At 46.4% G+C, this 20,914-nt stretch overlaps 1 protein-coding gene across 3 annotated transcripts; it reads left to right on the top strand.

Annotated features, from left to right (window-relative positions):
- The first annotated feature begins 6,620 nt into the window (after positions 1–6,620).
- LOC130387362 (protein APCDD1-like) lies at positions 6,621–19,513 on the top strand. Of its 3 annotated transcripts, none has more exons than XM_056596397.1 (6): positions 6,621–6,676; positions 7,128–7,279; positions 12,447–12,630; positions 12,890–13,451; positions 17,026–17,347; positions 17,997–19,513. In XM_056596397.1, the coding sequence occupies exons 2-6, from the start codon at positions 7,240–7,242 to the stop codon at positions 18,485–18,487; spliced, it is 1,599 nt and encodes a 532-aa protein (XP_056452372.1). In that variant the 5' UTR covers positions 6,621–6,676; positions 7,128–7,239; the 3' UTR covers positions 18,488–19,513. The 3 variants fall into 3 exon arrangements, with proteins under 3 accessions (XP_056452372.1, XP_056452371.1, XP_056452370.1); XM_056596396.1 differs by lacking the exon at positions 6,621–6,676 and adding an exon at positions 6,907–6,983; XM_056596395.1 differs by lacking the exon at positions 6,621–6,676 and having other exon boundaries at positions 6,916–7,279.
- Positions 19,514–20,914: the final 1,401 nt, after the last annotated feature.

Consider the following 20,914-nt stretch of genomic DNA (forward strand, 5'->3'; position numbering starts at 1 on the left):
CAGTTAACGATTTCTAGCAACATATCATTGTCTTCAGGAGCCATTTTGAAGGCATGTAGTCTTCATCTCTCCCCCACGTCTTCACCAAAATACGGGATTAGCACTGTGGTCTTTTCTGCTCTTGTCTGCATATGTTATCAACTTAAAGCGCAGTATCCATCCCTCCCCCCAAGAATCGGGACGACTCATTTTAACCAGACTTTTGCAAAAAAAAAAACACAATGTTGATATTTTTATTGTTCGAAGTTCCATCTTCGAGCGAACGATTAAATTAGAGATACTCCTTCATTGTGTTCTTTCTTCAAAACTAAATGTGCATGCAACATATAGGCCTCTGGCTTCCAAAAAACTTACGATCGGATTCTGCAGACGCTTGACAATTTCCTTTGAGCAGTGCACCAAACGCAAAACTGTTGCACAAAAGCTACGGTCAATCAATACAAATGTGTTCTGTGGCTTGGTTTGGGTTTCAAGGCTTCTCTTTCCTCCCGCAATGTCCATTTCGGGTCCTTTGAATATCTCTGTGGACATTTTAGGTATAAACATGGAACTGTGTTCTTAAGATGAGGTTAAAAGAGAGAGACGCTGTCTTCCTCCGCATCCCTCGCCCCCCCTGGGGGTTCGCAGAGACTCCCTCCCTCTATAAAATATGTTGAGAATAAACAGACCGGGCCCATTGAAGTAACCCTGCACAAGTTGCTTTGTTTTCCACACACAGATCCCCTCCTCCTCATGGCTCAGTGTTAACCTGGCTGGACTGGGTGCAGGTCATGGTCTCCCCAGACCCAACGGCCCGTGAAACAAGGGGGTTTCACTTGAGCGCCAGCGTTTTGTTTCTTCACATGGTGAAGGCAGCGCTGGATGTGAATGGTGCCAGTTACATCTGTCCTCACCCCGGGATACCACGGGGGCACAAAGGACGGAGAGAGAGCTGGAACAACAAACAAGTGCTTCTCCAAAAAAACGTTTTTTGTGCCGTGAAGCTCAGAATAAGAAGCTCCAAAATGTTTGTATAAATATTCACCAATGAAATTGAAATACTATTGATGCAATTCTAAGAAAGCCAAATCGCTTGCAGTTTCCTCTAGTTCTTCACCAAATGAAGACTCCCTCGCCGCAATTCTCACTTTTTTGGCAGGACGAAGATGCACCACGTATCGGGGCCAGCGCCGCTTTTCCATCCTCAACACCTGTGTCTAGAATGTTCTGGGTAGGCGGGCGGCATCATTCATTTCACGGCTCGCTGTTGCTCCTCTCAGCCACGAGGTCGGTGCCAGAACCTTCACATCCCACCAGCTGCTGGCTTGCTTGCTTGCTGGCCTGCCAGGGACGCATCTCTACTCAGTAGAGCACACTTCCTCCTCTTCCTCCTCCTCCTCCTTCTTCTCGCTCCCTGACCCTCATACTCGGACCGCCACAGCCAAACAAAGCACACACTGAAGACTTCTGTCTTCTGTTGCTCTTTCTACCAAAGATTTCACCCTTGGTTTCATTATTAAGAGTTTACTTTTCTTTCGGGCGGACAGACTGTCAGGGTACAGGGATGAAGAGCTATACGGACACTGGGGTTATGTTTCAGAAGAGAGGAAAGGGGTTTGAATATGAAACAGCGGTTGATGTTACACACATTACAAGTAACGAGTGGAGATGCATACTTCACCCTCGTGGGACATCTTTGCTTTTGTCCTATTTTTTTGGCAAACCCATGTAGAGATGTTACCACTACTGAGAGGAACAGAACCAAATTAGTCGGTCGGAATTGCTGTGTTGTTCACGTCTTGGGTTGACGTCTCCTTTAAAGAATGAGAAACTCAGTTGTGCATGGCGGTGGAAGGCTGGCGAGCTGAGCACTTGGGTTTCGGTGGTTTGGTGGGATGGTTGTGGCAAGTGGGCCGGACGGTGCCCACTCAGGCCTTGTCAGCGAACTCAAAGCAGCACAACACAGAACGACAACCAGTTTACCCCCCAGGCGCCCCCGGCTCCTCTCTCTCTCTCTCTCTCTCTCTCTCTCTCTCTCTCTCTCTCTCTCTCTCTCTCTCTCGCTCTCTCTCTCTCTCTCTCTCTCTCTCTCTCTCTCTCTCTCTCTCTCTCTCTCTCTCTCTCTCTCTGCAGTGGGATCAGAGGGTAGTCTATGGAACAGAGGCCACGGAAACCACAAGAATTCAGATTCTTCTGAAGGCAGAACAACAGCCCAGCAGACCGGACCACTTCTTCGGACCACAGAGAGAGAGAGAGAGAGAGAGAGAGAGAGAGCGGGAGAGCTTTGTCTCTGTAGCCACATTTCCTGTTCTCTGTCCCAAAATCACTGCCCTTGTCACTGTCTATTTATCTGGCTCTAGTTCTGGACTTTTTCCCTTTTAACTCTGTCTCTACCCTCTTTATTTTTGTATTTTCTTGCATTTATGGCCTCTCTCTCTCTCTCTCTCTCTCTCTCTCTCTCTCTCTCTCTCTCTCTCTCTCTCTCTCCATCGTGTTCACAGTCCGCCTGTCTGTCTGTCGGTCTGTCTGTCCCTCTGTCAGTGCGCCTGTCTCTCTCTCACCTACACCCCCTGCCCCTGAGAGAAGGGGAGCAGCAGGGAGAATAAGGTCTGGCTTGTTCCTCTCGTCTCTTGGGTTGGTTCTCCCTCCTTTCCCTGGGGCTCCGGGGCGGTGCGGAGGGAACAACTCCGCTGGACGCAGCTCCGCCGCGTGTCTGCACCACTTCACAGGGACTCCAACACAATGGGATCTCTTATTGCACATGGGACTGTTTACCAGCACAGCACCACCAGAGGGAAGAAAGAGTACCCCCACCACCACTCCATCTCCTCCTGCGTCTTACTTTAACCCTCCCCCTCCCCCCCACCCACACACCAGCTCCTCTATTTGTGCTTCATCTCTCTCTCTCTCTCTCTCTCTCTCTCTCTCTCTCTCTCTCTCTCTCTCTCTCTCTCTCTCTCTCTCTCTCTCTCTCTCTCTCTCTCTCTCTCTCTCTCTCTCTCTCTTCTCTCTGTACTCTACTTGTTATCACTCTCTCTACTCTCTACTTATTATCTCTCTCCCTCTCTCCCTCTCTCCCTCTCCCCATGTCTCTCTCTCTCCCCACGTCCCTCCCTCTCCTCCTCTCCTCCTCTCTGTCCCTCTTCACCCTCTCTCGATGGCTGTAACAGCACCGTTTCGATTGTCTTCTATGCTGGAGCAGATGTCGGCCATGTTGGTGCCCAGATGGGAGCCAGAGCTTTTATATATCTTGCGATACGTAACTGGCCTGTAGCGGATTGTCATTTTCCTTCTTCTTTTTTTTCTCCGCACATCGTAAGACATCCATCCCGGGAACAGTGCCCGGGTCATGCAGTAGACGACGCAGTGTTCAAGAACCTTTAACCATCTTGTTTTTTATTCCTCCCAGGTGGAAGATGCAGAGATGGACCCTCAGAAGTAGTTGAAAGCGCCACACGGGCATAATAAAGTATTTCAAAGACAATGAAGGCCATTACAAGCTCAGCCCCGGCATTGTGTCTTTGCTTTTCAACGCATTCCTTGTCTGTTGTGTTTTGCGTTGTGCTGTTGCTGGGTATTATTTGTGTTACAAAACCACAAAAGCATCCCATATCTAGTCATTATGATGCTAAACACCCTCCCTTTCATTACATACATAGAGATGACATCTGATAGTCTTTGACTTAACTATAGAGGAGTTATGTGGCACTACACACTGACATGTTTATAATTATCTGATCCGTGCCATAGATCAAGAACAGATAAACACAATATTTATAATGTACACTGGAATCTGGATGATCCATTATAAATTAAATTTGCTGTGGGCACACACTCTCACACTAACAAAAATACACACATCCAAACGCACACATCCAAACCTCACACAAAAGCACAAAAACAAAGACATACACTCTCTCTCTCTCACACACATTGTGTGTGTGTGTGTGTGTGTCTCTCTCTTTCTCACACACAAACACACATAGACACACAACCTCTGTCTCACACACACTCTTTCTAACACCCTGTGACACAGAAACTCAGAAACACACCCACACACACACACACACACACACACACACACACACACACACACAAACACACACACGCGCACACACACAAACACACACACGCGCACACACACACACACACACACACACACACACACACACACACACACACACACACACACACACACACACACAGGATCACAACCACATACACAAAATTCCCCTTAGAAACTAAATGAATTGCATGCAGGGAGCAGAGATGAGAAAAATAAAGAGAGCTAAACATAAGAAACAGCCCAGTCATCTGATTATTCCGAACACACACTTAACGAGAAGCAGGACGACAGACACTTTGAAATGTCCTGACTACTATCTATCTGCCCTGACATGTTTAGAGATGCTTATGATAAACGCTTAATATGAAAAACATGTTACAATATCCCTGGAACTGTTTAAGATCAACAAAGTGAGAGGGCGCCCGTGCGCGAGAGAGAGAGAGAGAGAGGGAGAGAGAGAGAGAGAGAGAGAGAGAGAGAGAGAGAGAGAGAGAGGAGAGAGAGAGAGAGAGAGAGAGAGAGAGAGAGAGAGAGAGAGAGAGAGAGAGAGAGAGAGAGAGAGATTTTAATGGAAATCTCACCCACACAGCGAATGACTGATGTTTGCAGTCAAACTTGAAAAACAATAAGCTTCATTCTCCTTTAATCAAATACACCAACGTCCCCTTTGAGAGATGTATATAAATGTGTCAAAGCTGTTTATGTCCTTGTCTACTTTCAACTGCTGAACTGTACTGGGGAGGGGTGTGTTTGGGGGGTGTTCATGGCATTATGAAAGGATTATTTTTGTTTCAAAGGTTTTCTCTCTGAAAAATCATGTAAATCAGTATATGAATAAAATATGACAAGGAAGTACAGTATAATACGACTGAAAAAGGTAATCTGAGGAGAATGAGTTGGAGCAATGCATCAATGGGAAACTCTCCTTTAGCTGGCTACGGTGATAGGGCTCCTAGTAAAGGTTGGACGACCCCCTGGACACGTCGGGCCCCTAAAACTGGCTCCGGCATCAACACTCAGTCACAGATGTGTGTATGTGTGTGTGTGTGTGTGTGTGTGCATAGCTTTGAGTGCTCTCGCACACAGACACACACACACACACGCACACACGCACACACGCACGCACGCACGCACGCACACACGCACACACGCACACACGCACACAGGCACACACACACACACACACACACACACACACACACACACACACAGACAAACACTGCTTAACACTTAAGTCCATGCAATAAGCCATGCATTCCCCCTTGTTAAATACCCTACTTATATACCTCTCTCTCCCTGTCTCTCTCTGTCTCTCTCTCTCTCCTTCCTGGGCCCCCAGCAAATCCTATTACTTGGGAGGGGTTTGTCCGGATCGCGGCCCAGGGACCCCTCAGATAAAGGAGGGCCAGAGAAGAGCCGGCCTCTCGGTGCAAGGACCCCCGGATTAGGCAGGAGGAAGGAGAGCAAACAGCGCGAGGAGGAGCAACAGCCCTGCCCACTTCAGACAGCGGACAATGGAAATTCATTATGACTCCCAGCACCTCCACCAGCACCACCACAAGCACCACCAGCACCACCACCACCACCACCACCACCACCACGGCCACCACGGCCGGGCTTCGCTGATGAAAAGGCTGTGGCTTTACTACCGGGGATTAGAGGCTTATTGGATAAGCAAGGGAAACACTGTTCTCTGCTGCCTCCTTAATTGTCTTTTCATGATTGCCCTGATTTCAGGTGGTCTCTCTTACACATTCGGATACATGTGTGATCCTTTAAAACAAAATGCAGGGGCCGCTTAACTTTAGAACCGCCTACTGTATGATTTTTGCTGTGACATGATATATAATTTGAGATATAAAAATAACAATAAGAAAATAAAAAGGAAGGAACAAAAGAAGACAAGATAAAAGGCAGACAGAAGGAAGGAATAAGCTACAGAAACAGCTTATAACACGGCTTAGCTTTGTGAAAGTTGAATACCCTCCCGGGCCTATTTAAAACACTGCGGGGCTAAATCTGGGTTCTGGGGAAGGGGATGAATGGAGAAGAGGACGAGGTGTTGTGTCCTCGCCCGGATCTCAACGGAAAGTATGCAAAGAGCCACTTGTTCAAAGAGACACAAGGTCAGAATCTCTCAAGTCTGTACCCCCTAGCCCCCCCCCCCTCCCCCCTCCCCCCCCCACACACACACACACACACACCACCACCCCTCCCTCTCTGGATAATTGCAGAGCGTGAAGATACTTGGTACACGTGCATGCTCTCTACTAGACACGGGAGGAATGGAAAACAGCAATCGATTCAGAATTATTGATAAGTCGTAGATATGCCTCACTGCATATATTAAAAAAAAACAAAAGGTCTTATAGGCCTATATTTTCTTTATTGAAAATGGATATATGGTGCTATAGCCTTACTGTTCTATGGTAGGATTACAATGTGAAGGCTTATCAATTATGGGGTTAGTCCTAGGCATAAATAAACATGGGGCTTATTAAAACCTTTACTGCTCCCAACGGAATCAAACTTCATCTCATACATGCCACGCCCCTAAGACCCACCAGAGGCTGGGATCCGGATAGCTGCTGACTGCACACTTTTCGCCGAACCAAGAGACTAAGGACCAAGGTTTGTCATCAAGTCGCCTCCGTATATTTTGTTGTGAGAGAAGCCTAAAATTAAGTTTTGACTACTTAGGTAGTGCTGCGTGACAAAGAGAGAGAGAGAGAGAGAGAGAGAGAGAGAGAGAGAGAGAGAGAGAGAGAGAGAGAGAGAGAGAGAGAGAGAGAGAGAGAGAGAGAGAGAGAGAGAGAGAGCGAGCGCTGCTGGCACGCCGTATCCACTGAACTATTTGGGGGAGGGTTTAGAATGAAAAAAATATTATAGCGGCTGTTCTTGCTGGAGGATGCCTCTCGCACTTGAACTTCTCCATCAGGTGTGTGTTTGTGTGTGTGTGTGTCGAGTTGTTCCTCTAAAGTAGCGATACATCGACTAGCGGTCTAAAGTGTTACTTTGTCTTCATTGGACGGCGCCATCCAATAATGCTCAGATATAATAGACATCTCTTCTACACGATCAGAATAAATGCCTGGATTGGATACGGAGTCACTGAGGAGGACGCAGCGTAACGGAGCCTGGAGTTCTGGAGTTTGACTGAAGAAGCTCACGCACAGCAGGTCAACAAGTGTGCGATGGGGCCATCGTTAACGTTACTTCTGGTGGGCCTACTTGGTAAGCACCTTTGTTTGGGTATAGCCTACTTTGATTGAGTATTACAATCAATTAAAGTGTGTAATGTGCATCATTGGATCCGCGTATTGCAAGGGAATCACGTTCTTAGCTGCTTTGTTAATTGTTTTTATTTTTGTAGCATTGTTTCAGTTGATGAGTCTTACAAATATGTAAATCTTTAAAAATCAAATGGGGTAAACTGTAATACTGAGTAATTTAAAGTTTAATTGAATAAGATAAAAACGCGTGCACACACAGACACAGGCACAGACAAACACACGCAGACCGGAATTTTCAGTTAAGTTGTGCTCGATTTGTGTGTGTCTTCATATTTTTGCCTATTTCAGATCTATAGGATATAATTCAGCTTATCAATACGTGAATGCATGATTTAGTCTGTAATTACTTCCTTTGTCATTCTTTAGAGAAATATTTTTGTTCATATTAAGCGAACCCCTCAACAAGATAAAGAGTTATGCTTTCGGAGCTGATAGCTCATATGTCACCCTCCAATCTTGAGGGTTCAAAGTCAGTAAAAAAAAAATGTAACCTTGGGCTAAGTAATAAGATTAAAGCTTTGGGAAGAGTTAGGGGCCACTTAAAACGTTCACCAACCCCTGTCTGAGGAGTAGGGAGATTACTGATCCGTGATGGTGGACACCTTCCATCTGCTGACATTGACAGTGGAGATGGAAGGCGGCACTTGGCAGCAAATTAAAATGTCCGTGGTAGAGATAAAAGAAAAAGTTATTTTGGAATCCACTAACCTAATTCCTAAGTTTGTTCTTAAGGACATTTGAAGTTCAGTGAGGTGGTGGAGTTGTAATAGTTTTCCCCCTCGGCAATAAAAATAAAAAATAAATTTAAAAAAAAGTCTAAAAAGATTTAGAAACGACAAAGGCAAAGATAAACGAATCGCCTGCATCTTTAAAGATATACATCTATAGTAGTAAACAGGGCTTGAGCAAGCCCACCATGTCACGATTTCAGCTTTATAAGCCCAGCTCTTTTAATCACAGGCCAGTAGCCTAGCTTGGCATACACGAGGGATTGACCGAATAGTGTGTTCAATTAAAAGAGCAATGACTCAATGTCAATTTTGATTTTACAGGTTTTCTAAAACGCAAATCAAGCTGCCAAGACACAGGATTTTGGCATAGGCCTAACTGTTTAAAAACACATCACCCCGTAGGCCTTTATTAGAGTCATGTTTTTTTTGGGCACTGGGGGCGACCAACCTGGATTAGCTTGAAATCACTACTGTCGCCGATGCGTAAGCTACATCGGTGATGGTTTAATGTTAAAGTCATTGTCCTTTCTCTAGAGAGATGTACTGACAGATGAAGTTTTTCCTGTTCTCAAAAGTCATCTGTAATACTCTCTCTCTCTCTCTCTCTCTCTCTCTCTCTCTCTCTCTCTCTCTCTCTCTCTCTCTCTCTCTCTCTCTCTCTCTCTCTCTCTCTCTCTCTCTCTCTCTCTCTCTCTCTCTCTCTCTCACCCAGTCTCTCCCTCGCTCAGAGAGAGACAGAGTTGTTACCTCACCCGTGGGGGTGGATGCCAAGCTGGAAACAGTCTCTGTGGTTTAGGACGCTGGGGAGTCTTTATGTGGGCTTTTTGATTTGAGATAGAGAGCAACAGATGGGTTAGTGTGTGGGTTGGTGGGTGTGGGGACTTAGATATTGGCGGCTCTAATGAGGGAAGAGTTTAAGAGTGCACTTTTAAGTGCCCCTTGTCTCCCCGAAATTCCTCACCCACAAACATAAAGGCAGGCGGCAGCTCTCATTAAAGAATGTGTACAGATCGTCCCACTCACTCAGAGGGTGCTAGCCGTTTCCCCTTTTTTTTGTGCTAAAATCCACTTTTTAATTGAATTATTCTTTTACGGAAATTCTTAGATTTGCAGGCTCATCAGCAGTTTTTTGAATTTAAATAGTTGTCCACAAAACCCTGTATAGAAATGCCTTGAAGGGGATTTTTACAATCAAGTAAAAAAAAAAAAAAATGCAACTGTTATTGCTTACTTACTGGCTGTGGAACATTATCGTGCTGTCGGAGGTAAGTTGATGTGTTGGTGCTCCGAGCAGCCAAGAAAAGAGACGCAATATTGGCAAGGGGTTGCTGCTTTTGCAAACCTATAGAATCTAATTCAGTGAATTACCAGAAAGCCTGGGCATAGTCAGGACAGGAGATGTAGTCAGGACAGGAGACAGGAGACAGACACCTCTGAGCCGAAATTGCATTGTTTGTTTTTCGTTTTCTAAATAAACCTCCAACTCCTGAAATGTCAACCCATCTCATGCGTTTAACTCCCTGTGATGCCACAGGGAGTCTTCTACACAGGTTATCTACACAGTATCTCGTTCCTGAAGAAGCACATTCCTGCTGTTAGAATTTAGAATTTAATTCAGGGAATTACTAGAAAACCGGACATTTTTAAAAAGAAAAAAATAATTAATATACATATTGGAATTAAACTCCTCACCTTTAACGCTGAACAAGGGATAATGTCCCACTTTATCAGTGGTCTCTCTGCTTTAGAAGAATGTACAGGGTCCGGGTGCTGCTTTATAAGCGGTATCAGCTGTCTTGTAATGCGGCAGGGATCAATCTGAGGAAGTTCTCTGAGGGTTTTGGCTGCGGTACAGGAATATCTGCTTCACCTCCATCTCCAAAAACCCCCTATAGAGCCCTTTTCTAAACTCCCAGTGTAAATCTTGGCCAAATCCAATGTAATTCCACATTAACGATTGTTGTGACTGCCCTTTAACGGTCGTACACGGGGGTAAGAAACTGTCCATGTGTGTGAAATGTTTTCAATAAAGCACATATTCCCCTCATTCATCCCTGAAGAGGGATTCAAATCAAGTGATAATCGGGTAAAAGCTCAAAAATTGCTTTATTCAAGCACAGCGTCATGCAGCCATTGGGTTGACATTTTTAATAGCGTACTCCATCTCAGAGGCATGGGTTTTTGTGGGCTTGGAGGACACACTGAGGGAAACTGGACCTGGACAGCACCCACTAAATTCGCCGCCTCAGTGGGAAGCCAGTGACAGGCTAATGGAAGGAGCCTTGCAGAAGAGGCTGTGAAACGTAATCCCTTTTCTAAGACGCTCACATCATGTCCCAAGCTCTCCCTTCTAGCCCTCACTCTGCCACACACTCGCAATTTTTAACTGCAAAGCTCAATTTAATCATATAAAATATATTACATTTTATACACGTATGTGCACGTACAAACGGGCAGACGTGTGCGTGTGCGTGTGTGTGTGTGTGTGTGTGTGTGTGTGTGTGTGTGTGTGTGTGTGTGTGTGTGTGTGTGTGTGTGTGTGTGTGCGTGCGTGCGTGCGTGTGTGCGCCAGAGAACATGTTTGTGTGTGTTGTGCACATTGACAAACCCTTAGCCTGGAGTTCACCTCCCATTAAAACCATAGGTGGCGTTTGGACAGCAGCACCGCGGTGACGTTAAAAGTGTGTTTACATAACACAGCTCCCCAGGTTTCCTTTAGAATAACAGGGACACGCACTCTCTCTGGCGGTTTCTGCTCTGCTCATTGTGAAAACAAGCTGTTGGCAGCAACGCAGTCTCTCCATGGCCCAGGCTTGGCTACAGGTGCAAAAAAAGTGTGTGTGTGAGTGCAGTGCACATACACACACACACACACACTCACACACAAAATGAAACACGTGCACACACATAATACACATAGAAACTTGTTAAGCCCTGTCTTTGATATGGTGGCGTTTGAGCCAGCAGCACAGCGTAACTAATGACACTCACGGAGAGAGGGATCATGGGTGCTTACTGTCCAGCCTTTATTCCGGGCAACGTGTGGATGCGGTCACTTACATGCCAACCCTTCAAAGAAAAAAACCTTGTCAGCCTGTCGAAGGCATGCGATGGGGCCAAGAACCAGCTGGAAGCGGCTTTGTTCCCTATAGGGGCTTTCTTTTTCTTTTCATTTTTTTCTTCCTCTTTACCTTTTAATCAAAACCTTTGGGGCCCCCTCCCACACTGTTATTAGTTTCTAATCAAACACCCCGGCAAGCAGCGACCACTCCAGCGATCCACGGCGCCAAATTATATTGCCAGGCAAGTCGGGTCCATTATGAGCTTGAAGTCTTCATATTTCAGAGGGTTTGATGATATTAATATAGAGCATAAGACAAAGGAAACCGTTCTATCCCCTCTCTGGAATGGGAGCTTTTATTTTTATTTTCATGTAGGTGCGTTTTTCTCCCCCGCAGACTTTAATTTCTGATATCGTAGCCCTTTAAGATTCTCCTCCATTGTTGAAGGGTTTGTTATTTCATGTGTTGAGCGGATGGACCGCCGAAAGGAAAGAAACACATCAGCAAAGACTGTGTGAAGTCCCCATGTCTGGGCTGACTCCATCCTTTAGTAAAAGGGCCTTTGTCTCGTTTCTTGTTGCGTTGGGATCGTCTATCTATGGTGGAGCCACACGAGTGACGCCATGGTCATCTGTGTTTTACTCCCAATTTATCAAAGACTTGAAGAGATCGAATGACCAGGACCTTATTTGTGCTGTTTCCTAGACGTATAGGCGTCTTAAGTAATTAAGTGACTCAATTGACTACAGTGACTAACTAAGGGACTAAATTGCAGCTTCTCATCGCTTTAAATAATTCCTGGAAAATGAAAGAAACGAATAACAAAAACATCTGAGTAAACGTCTACTTTTAAAGCCAGTTGTACTCGATCCTTCAACTTTATTTCATTTTATATTGTCATTCTTCTGCGGTTCAGCGCCTCCATAAGCCTACAAAATCCGGCCTTGGCGAGTTCGGAGTAAAAGGAAAAACAGACAAAACAATGAAAGCATTAGAGCTATAATCTGTAACTGCTGCGTTGTGATGTGGTCAGGCCATCGGGGACGCCTAGAGACGACCTAACCTAGCCCAAACCGCTTGCTGGCTCCGTTATGGTCGAACCACTTAAACCTTTGACTTTAGAGTTCAATATTCGTTCATATTGTTGTTGTTTGACAAAGAAACAGATTACACATGAGTATTTGAAAACAGTGTTTCTAGTCATCATTTTACCATGGTGACTTTTACCATGACTCTTTTGTCCCGGCAATTGCCATGAGGACGAATGTTATTACCTTTAACAACCTTTGTGTTGCTACTCTCTCTGCTCCCGTAGGCTTGGCCGAGGGCTCCTCTCTGCACTACACTGAGGGGGTGTCCAACCGGCTCTCCATGGAGAAGACCTTTGGACACACGGCCAAGGATTCCCAGTGTCAGCACATGCTCAAGCACCTCCACAACGGGGCACGCGTCACCGTGCAGATGCCACCCAGCATCGAGGGTCACTGGGTGTCCACCAGGTAAAAAATAACCCAAGGGCTCCGGGTCTTGAGATGCAGTGTTTTTTTGCAGAGGCCTAACTGTTTAAAAACACACCACCTCGTAGGGCTTTTTTAGAGGCTTGTTATTTTTTGACAGGACTCTAAACGGTTATGGTCGGCCTTTAAGCTTTTTATTTGGACTCACTAGAACGAAATCCAGATGGCTTATCACTCCATCATGTGTTCATACAATTTCTCTATAACCAAATGCATTTGTTTTCCCCCGTCTGCCCTGAAGCTGCGAGGTCCGATCGGGCCCAGAGTTCCTCACGCGCTCCTACCGCTTCTACGCCAACAACACCTTCCTGGCCCACCAGTTCTACTACGGGGACAACCACTGCACCACGCCCGCCTACACCCTGGTGGTCCGCGGCCGCCTGCGCCTGCGCCAGGCCTCCTGGATCATCCGCGGAGGCACGGAGGCCGACTACAAGCTCCACAGCACCCAGCTGGTGTTCCACACCGCCACCGTGGCCAGGGAGCTCGGACAGAGGCTCAACCGCAGCTGCCGGCAAGGGGCCCCGGGCGGGGGGGCGGGGGCCGCCCCGACGGCCCCGACGGGCCCCTGGGAGCCCGACGTGGTGTACGACATGTGGAGCGAGGAGGACGGCTGCGACTGCCTGCGAGAGCTCAACTTCGCCATGCACGAGCTGCAGCTGCTACGGGTGGAGAAGCAGTACCTGCACCACCACCTGGACCACCTGGTGGAGGAGCTGTTCCTGGGGGACATTCACACGGAGCCCGCACAGAGGATGTACTACCGGCCCTCCAGCTACCAGGCAGCGCTGCAGAGCGCCAAGGTCAGTGGACCAGCATCCACCGTGCACCTGTCTCAGATCGAAACCAAGCCGACGATAGAGTCATTGGTCTCTCAAAGCTATTGTTGGTTAGGCTTGTTATTATAGTAAGGACAGGAGAACTCTGAGCCGAAATGGAAGTACTTTCAAGTCTTCTTCACTACTGTTTGTTTTTTGTTTTCTAAATAAACCTCCACCTCCGGAAATGTCACCCCATCCATTTTTTAATTCCCTGTGATGGCAGAGCAACAGGAAGTCTTCAACACAGGTTATCTACACAGAGACTCTGTGCTGAAGAAGCACAATTTTTTATATAGTAACTCAAGACCTCTTATGTTTCTTGTAAATAACATATCAGATTCACTCTGATACAGCTGGTCACAGCAAACTCAACAAGTTCATCCAAACCGTACATTTCAAAGAGAGAAAACACTCAAACATTCATTGTTGAAACAGCAGCTAACTTATCCTTGAAACACTAGAGTCATGTTTTATCTGTCACCATTTAAAGAGACTACACTTAAACCCCTTACAGATGACTCTCTAAAATAAACATACTATTGGAGACGATAGGGGGGCTGCGGCTGATGTTCTTCATTTAAACCAGTTCCTGAGGGGTCGACGAGCTCTGAGTGCTCTGAGACCACTCCCCCATCCCCTGCAGTGTGGATAAGACCCTGCTACCTAAGCTCCCTCTGTAGGTCCATGAGGCTGCAACAAGAGACCCAGCCTATCTCTGGAAGTGATCAACGTGCGGTATTCCCAGAATTTGGAAATCATGCAGCCTTATGAATTATTCCAGTAAGCGCACGCTGGGTTTGATTTCATGCATGCCAGAGGCCCGCAGTCGAGTTTGACATGCTCCTCTGCCTCCTTCCCCACTGGTTTCTGCTGAATAACAGTGGGGGGGGGGAGTGGACGAAAAGCGCTTGCAGCGCCTGTACAGTAAGAACCGGTCGGCTCAGCTCTTTAGGTACGCTACAGGCTATCTCAGATGCCGCGTTTAGAGGGAGAACCGACTTTGGTGGATGAAAGGGATTCCCCGTCCGCCATTGAGGAATGATCTTGAAGTCTTTCACTCGGTTTTTTGACTCTGGTCAGCGGTAAGGACCAACCGTTTGTCAACTTCCACTTAGATGTGATTTCTAATGACATATCACGGTCAGACCCGGGGAAGAGAATCCCTCAATCTGACCTACCCCAAAGAACATGCAATCAGTCAGACCTTCTCCTGAGGTTGTTTTAATGGGTTCTTCTTTGGAGGGGGATTTTCTTTTATTGCCATGGTGACCATCCAATCCATTAATCTTAAGTGGTATTGCCCGAGCTGGTGCTAGGCCACAGCATTTCATAATGCCAAGCCTGCTCATTTGTGGCTATTGGGTGGATCTCAGCATGATGCAATGACCTTACATATATATATATATATATATATATATATATATATATATATATATGCTTTTTTTCTCCTTCATCTGGTTTCTCCATTTTCTGTTCTGCTGTCCATGTCACTTATACATCACCAAGGAAAGGAACACACACTTCAGTAAATTATTCGGTGTGCCAGGGTTTTGCGTAGGTCGGCTTTCAGGCCCAATTTTAACAAATAGCACGTCTGTTATTCTCACTTGAGTTGATTTGTGAGATACATTATGTTTCCTATAGCATTATTTCAAGTTCAACTTTCGAGGAGTGATTCATTTTATGATATGTCTTAACTCTGGGACGATGTCACTGTATTGGGTGAATGTTTTTCTTCCACCTCAGGAAATATGCATGTGTGTTCGAGACTAAATTACTGAATGTTACAATGAATGTGTGCGTCTGTATCTATCAACCAGGCTATAGCTCTTTGCACGCTAGAACACATTTTCCAAACATGTAACTCTCCTCCGCCACATAACACACACACACACACACACACACACACACACACACACACACACACACACATTGGATAGATCACTATGCATGTCATGCATGCATCCGTACTGTACAACGTGCAAGAACCGATCAAAAACGCCAGTTCACCTACACCCATCGCCACACTCATGGGCACGCTCACACACAAACACGCATGCACGCACAACCTCATATATAGGGTTGAATTCCCCAAGAGGCCATTTTCCATAAGTCCCAATTACCCCTCCCAAAGTGGTGGTAATGGACTCTTCTACTATTCCTTACTTTAGTATCGGCACGGTACTTTGGTCAACCTGCTCAATCCCCCACGGCCGTAGCGGTGTCTGGGAAACGAAGCATTTGGGGGAAATAAACTCGACCACCCTCAGATAATAACAACTTCCTCCTCCTCCCGGGAGCTTGGTCTTAGGGATAGATTCGTCCAACAGGGAAGATGACGCGATCCTGCCTGGCGTCTGTGAGAGGTCTTGGCCCTGTTCTGCTTTGCTCTGTTCTGCTTTGGGTTTCTCTTCTGAGTCAAAGACCCACACAGCTGGCTTGTCTGCAGCAGTGAAATACTGTGATTGCATGTCGCTCCGAGGTTTGGCTAAAGCAGACATGCATGACATGCAGGGGAATTTAGATTAACCGACCGTATACGGAATTGACGGAAAATCCAAACACTTCCTTCCTGTATGCTGAATTTATGTCAGCCACGTTGGGTTAGAGACATGTAGTGTCTTCAGGCTATATATCTCTGTAGCCGTGACTTAATTGTTTTCCGGCGGAACAATCTGCCTTCCCGCCAGTGGAGGAAGAAGTAATCACTCTGAGAAGGTTCCAGAACAAATGTATCTGGGATCGCACATACCAGAGGTTCAGTCTGAGAGAAATAACCACACACACATCGACACACCTCCCTCCTTTCCATTGGATCTCTGAGCAACAGAGGTATTAAGGTGGACTCTGTGATACAATACAGGCTCCTGGTGGGAGATCACGATACAACGTGGCCCTGGTGGTCATCAGCGATGACAGCTGGGTCTGTGCAGTAGTGATGCTGAGGGATAGGTTACACTTTTTAGGGCTAGCATGAATCCCTTGACTCCTCTGCCTAGGATACATAATAGAGACAGATTTTAAATATTTAATTTGCAAGCAATATTGAGGGTACCGGAATGAGGACCGCTAAGCTTGTCCTTTCTGTCCTAAAGAGCATGCCTATTAAATGAATGTAATAAATGTCTGTCACTATCTATTGCAGAATAGGGTGACACAATGGTGGTTGAGCCTATGGCCCACGGATAAAAGCACCTGCATTGTTACCAACTGGGTGTCGGTGCTGTTGGGATCTATGGGAACAATTACCACTTATCGCCAAAGATGTCGCCATAGAGAATGAAACTGAACTCTTTGAGAATAAACACAGCAAAACTACTATCATATAATTTGATATTTGAAATCGAATCCTCACTCTTCTATAGCCTAGCAGTTCAAGCAGCAGCTGCTGGTTGTGTTTGAGAGACCTCACGGGTGTGTGCGATGAAAATTAGCGGGCGGTGCTACAACTGAACGAGATGGTGATTGTTCTAACGATAAGGTTATAAAAAACTGTTTTCATGGACTCCAAACTAGAAGCCTTCCCTTTTTTAAATTTGTATTCATATTTTTGCAGAACCACGACCAAGGCTGCGTCGCCTGCCGCGTGATCTCCCGCTCAGACGAGTCCCACCCCCCCATCTTGCCGCCGCGGTCGGACCTGACGGTGGGCCTGTACGGCCAGTGGGTGAGCCAGCGCTGCGAGGTGCGCCCCGACGTGCTCTTCCTCACCCGCCACTTCGTCTTCCACGACAACAACCAAACCTGGGAGGGCCACTACTACCACTACTCCGACCCCATCTGCAAACACCCGTCCTTCGCCATCTACGCCCGGGGCCGCTACAGCCGCGGCCTGCACTCCAGCCGTGTCATGGGCGGCACCGAGTTCGTCTTCAAAGGTAAACCTTTAGCTTGGTGGGGGGGGGGGGGGGGCAAGTATCTGTTCAGCAGGGCTGAGAGATCTCCTGCTGAGGTTCAGGAAACAGTAAAACCTCGTCTTTGGAGGGTCATGTTTAAGTGTATATAGCCTAACTCTGTGTTGGTAACTTACTGCTATTGACATAAAAGTAACAAAGCAGGATTAAACATCTCTGAAACTCAAATGCTTAAAGGTTGTATCAGCAATGTTGGTTGACGTCACTTCTGTTGGTATATGAAGCGAGATCCCAAACAAAACAGAGCCAGCTCGCCCCTCCCTTCCGTGTTTCGTGCACCCAGTAAAAACTATCATGAACGCAGCGCAAAACCTCACAACACCCAGCCCCGCAACACCCAACCCTTGTTGGTGATTGGTTGAAATGCTATTTATTTTGGTTTTGGTTGGTAGTACCATCTGTTTTTGTGTGCGATCTGAGGGCATAGGCTTCCTACAGAGACGCGTTTTTTTGACGGCCTGCCCATGGGGCGGCCAGCTAGCGGATCGTGAGGAAGGATCAGATGAAAGTGATCATTTCATTTTTCGGTCTAAAAGCGCTGCTACAACCTTTAACACCAGAGTCGTCGGCGCAGAGACCTAACCCTTCCCCCGCTCTCCCTGCCCCCTCTCAGTGAACCACATGAGCGTGAAGCCCATGGACCACGCCACCACCTCGCTCCTCAACGTCTTCAACGGCAACACGTGCGGCGCCGAGGGCTCCTGGCACGTGGGCGTGGAGCAGGACGTGACGCTGACCGACGGCTGCGTGGCCCTGGCCATCCGGCTGCCCCACACCGAGTACGAGCTCTTCCGCCTGGAGCAGGACCCCCACGGCCGCTACCTGCTCTACAACGGCCAGCGGCCCAGCGACGGCTCCAGCCCCGACCGGCCCGACAAGAGGGCCACCTCCTACCAGGTGCCGCTGGTGCGGTGCTCCGCCAGCAGCCAGCGACACCACCACCACCCCGGGCAGCGGGACCACCTGGACGGGAGCCACGGCAGTCTGGACAACGGCGGCGGCGGGAGCCGGTACAGGGACGGCGGCGGCGGCGGCGGGGGGCGGGTCGGGCTGCTGGTCGCCGCGGTGACGCAGGCGCTTCTTGTACTCTGGGGGCGGAGCTAAGGAGGGAGCCGTACTGTAAATATTAAGGATCGTGGGACGAGAGCAGCCAAGAGACTTGTTTTGCGTTGAACTGCCGTAGGATGGCTGTCCAAGCAACGGAGTCCAACTGTTGATGTTTGGGACGATATCAAGGGAGAGGGGGATGTCGACAAAGGACGCGAGCAAATGAACGCTATTTGTCCACCCTCCAAAGTGTGGATTCTCTGAATTGCTTCCCGACGACCAAAGACTTGGCACTGCTGCACCACAGTAAGGCACTTTAGTAGAGGACATATGTTCTCACATCTGCGTTCTCACATCTGCGTTCTCACAGATTAGATAAAGTCTATATCCACACAGACTGATCAAAATGTTTTATACCGTTGTTTTATTTGCCAAACCATAAAAAAAAATCTGTCAATAAGGACAAAATGGGCTCAGTCCATTATTAAAGGACAACACAATGTACGATAAAAGGACAGAACAGAACGCAGCAATGACAACTATTCTTTCATATGTCTAAACTGTATGACTGTATACTCAAAAATGTGTATTTGTCACTAGCACTGTTGATATTGCCACCTACAGATAGGCCTACAATATAATCCTATTATGTGTACTCCGCATGCAGTAATACCTGTTTAAAAACAGGTCCTTGCTGTTATCGGATCCGATTCAACTCTTGTCACCAGACACAATTTATGACTTTTTACAGTAAAAGCGCTGTTTTGTTCTTTACAATGCAACATAATTGTCTTATGGACAGCTGAGTTTGAGTATTGAACGCTCTTTATGTCAGAATTACTTTAAATCCCCATTTGGTATTTGAAACTCAAACTGAATACCAAAGAAAAAGATAAAATATACAATCTTGGATCCACATGTTTTTTGTTGATTAACGCGAAACTGGGATTTTTCCTCCAACGCATATATCTTCCTTGATCCTATGGGGCTGAGTGCTGCTCGATGGACAAAGTAGAGCCCAAGTGGCTTTGTGTACAGAAATAAAAGGTTTTATACAGTTGGACGTCTGTTCACCTTTTTTGTACAATTGGTGTATTTTTATTGCAATTCTTACACAAGTCTGAATGAATGAATATTCTGTTCATTAGGTTTTCATCAGTATATTATAACTTGAAAATAAGAATCTTCCTTGTTACCTTCAAATTAGCCCTATGCCCACTATGCTTCACCTCCATGTTTCTACAATAGCCTAGAATAGACCCACAGCTCTGGAGGATGCGATTTAATTAACAAGCATAATCGCTATTTCCTTGTAAACCAAAAGCAATAGACAAGTCTAGCAAAGAATCTTAATTTATCTACTGGTAACTTAGTGCTACCTTAGGACGATGTCATGTTCTTTTTAATTCACCCGGTACCTTGCTTATCGTAGCTTCTCCTAGGTCGTCTGCAACGGAGGAACTCAGTTGGGTGCCATCTGCAACCTCCCCGCTAGATGGCACTAAACCCTATACACCAAATCTTTAAAAAGCAAAGCATAATTTACATTCATGTCATTTTAGTGCTTGATCGTAGCTTTCCAAAGCCAATGTAAGGTTTTAATATCAAGATTTAACGTGCGATAGTGCCGGTTCATAGGAGACAGGAAAAGACCGCCATCAAAACCACTTTTTTTCATTTTTTATTTCTTCAATGCGTAATACCATAGGACAGAGTTGTAAGAATGGAGAGCTTATATCTCAGTCAACATTTGCCTCATAAGGAATATATGATTTATATTAAGAAAAAAAGAAATAATATATAAAGTTTGCATTCGTGTTGTTAGGGATAGGAAAGGAGAGAAATGTACAAGGAAGGAGGCACCTATACCCCCAGCTGGATTCAAACATTCTGAAAGAAGTAGAAATTACAAAATGAACAAACTGAATTTGACTTCAGAGGCAATCCAGCAACGAGTGGCAAGGTCTTTTATTTTGATGGAAGTTCTGTTTTTCGTAAAACAAATTAAAATAACATTTACAAGACAGCTACCATTCCATTCAATTCCTATTAAAACGGAGAGACAGAGAGAGATAAAGTGAGCGAGAGAACCGATCTTTCTTTCTTTTATTCAACTGCATCTGGCCCAAGGTCACTCTAGGTGCATCTCCACCGTCCTCCATATTGATAGTGTACAACTTTATTTAAACACCCTCTAGATTTCCTGTACATCCAGCCATTAAATAAAACAGGGAACAAAAGGGGACAACCTCAGTTTCACTTTTTTTTTTTCCGGATTCTGTGTGTGTACTAACCGTGTGTGAGGAATTGTAAAAAAAAGGCCACACCCCTGGAACGATGCTGTACAGACGTGTACACTTGGCGACCGCACAACCAATGATATGGCAAAGTCAACAGAAAAGACTTCTCGGTCCCTCCCCGGCCATTAATGATTACGGAGCCGGGGGCGGTTGGAGGAGGGGAGGGCCAGGGGGGGGGGGGGGG

This window comes from Gadus chalcogrammus, chromosome 8, assembly GCF_026213295.1.
Source record: "Gadus chalcogrammus isolate NIFS_2021 chromosome 8, NIFS_Gcha_1.0, whole genome shotgun sequence".
Lineage (NCBI taxonomy): Eukaryota > Metazoa > Chordata > Actinopteri > Gadiformes > Gadidae > Gadus > Gadus chalcogrammus.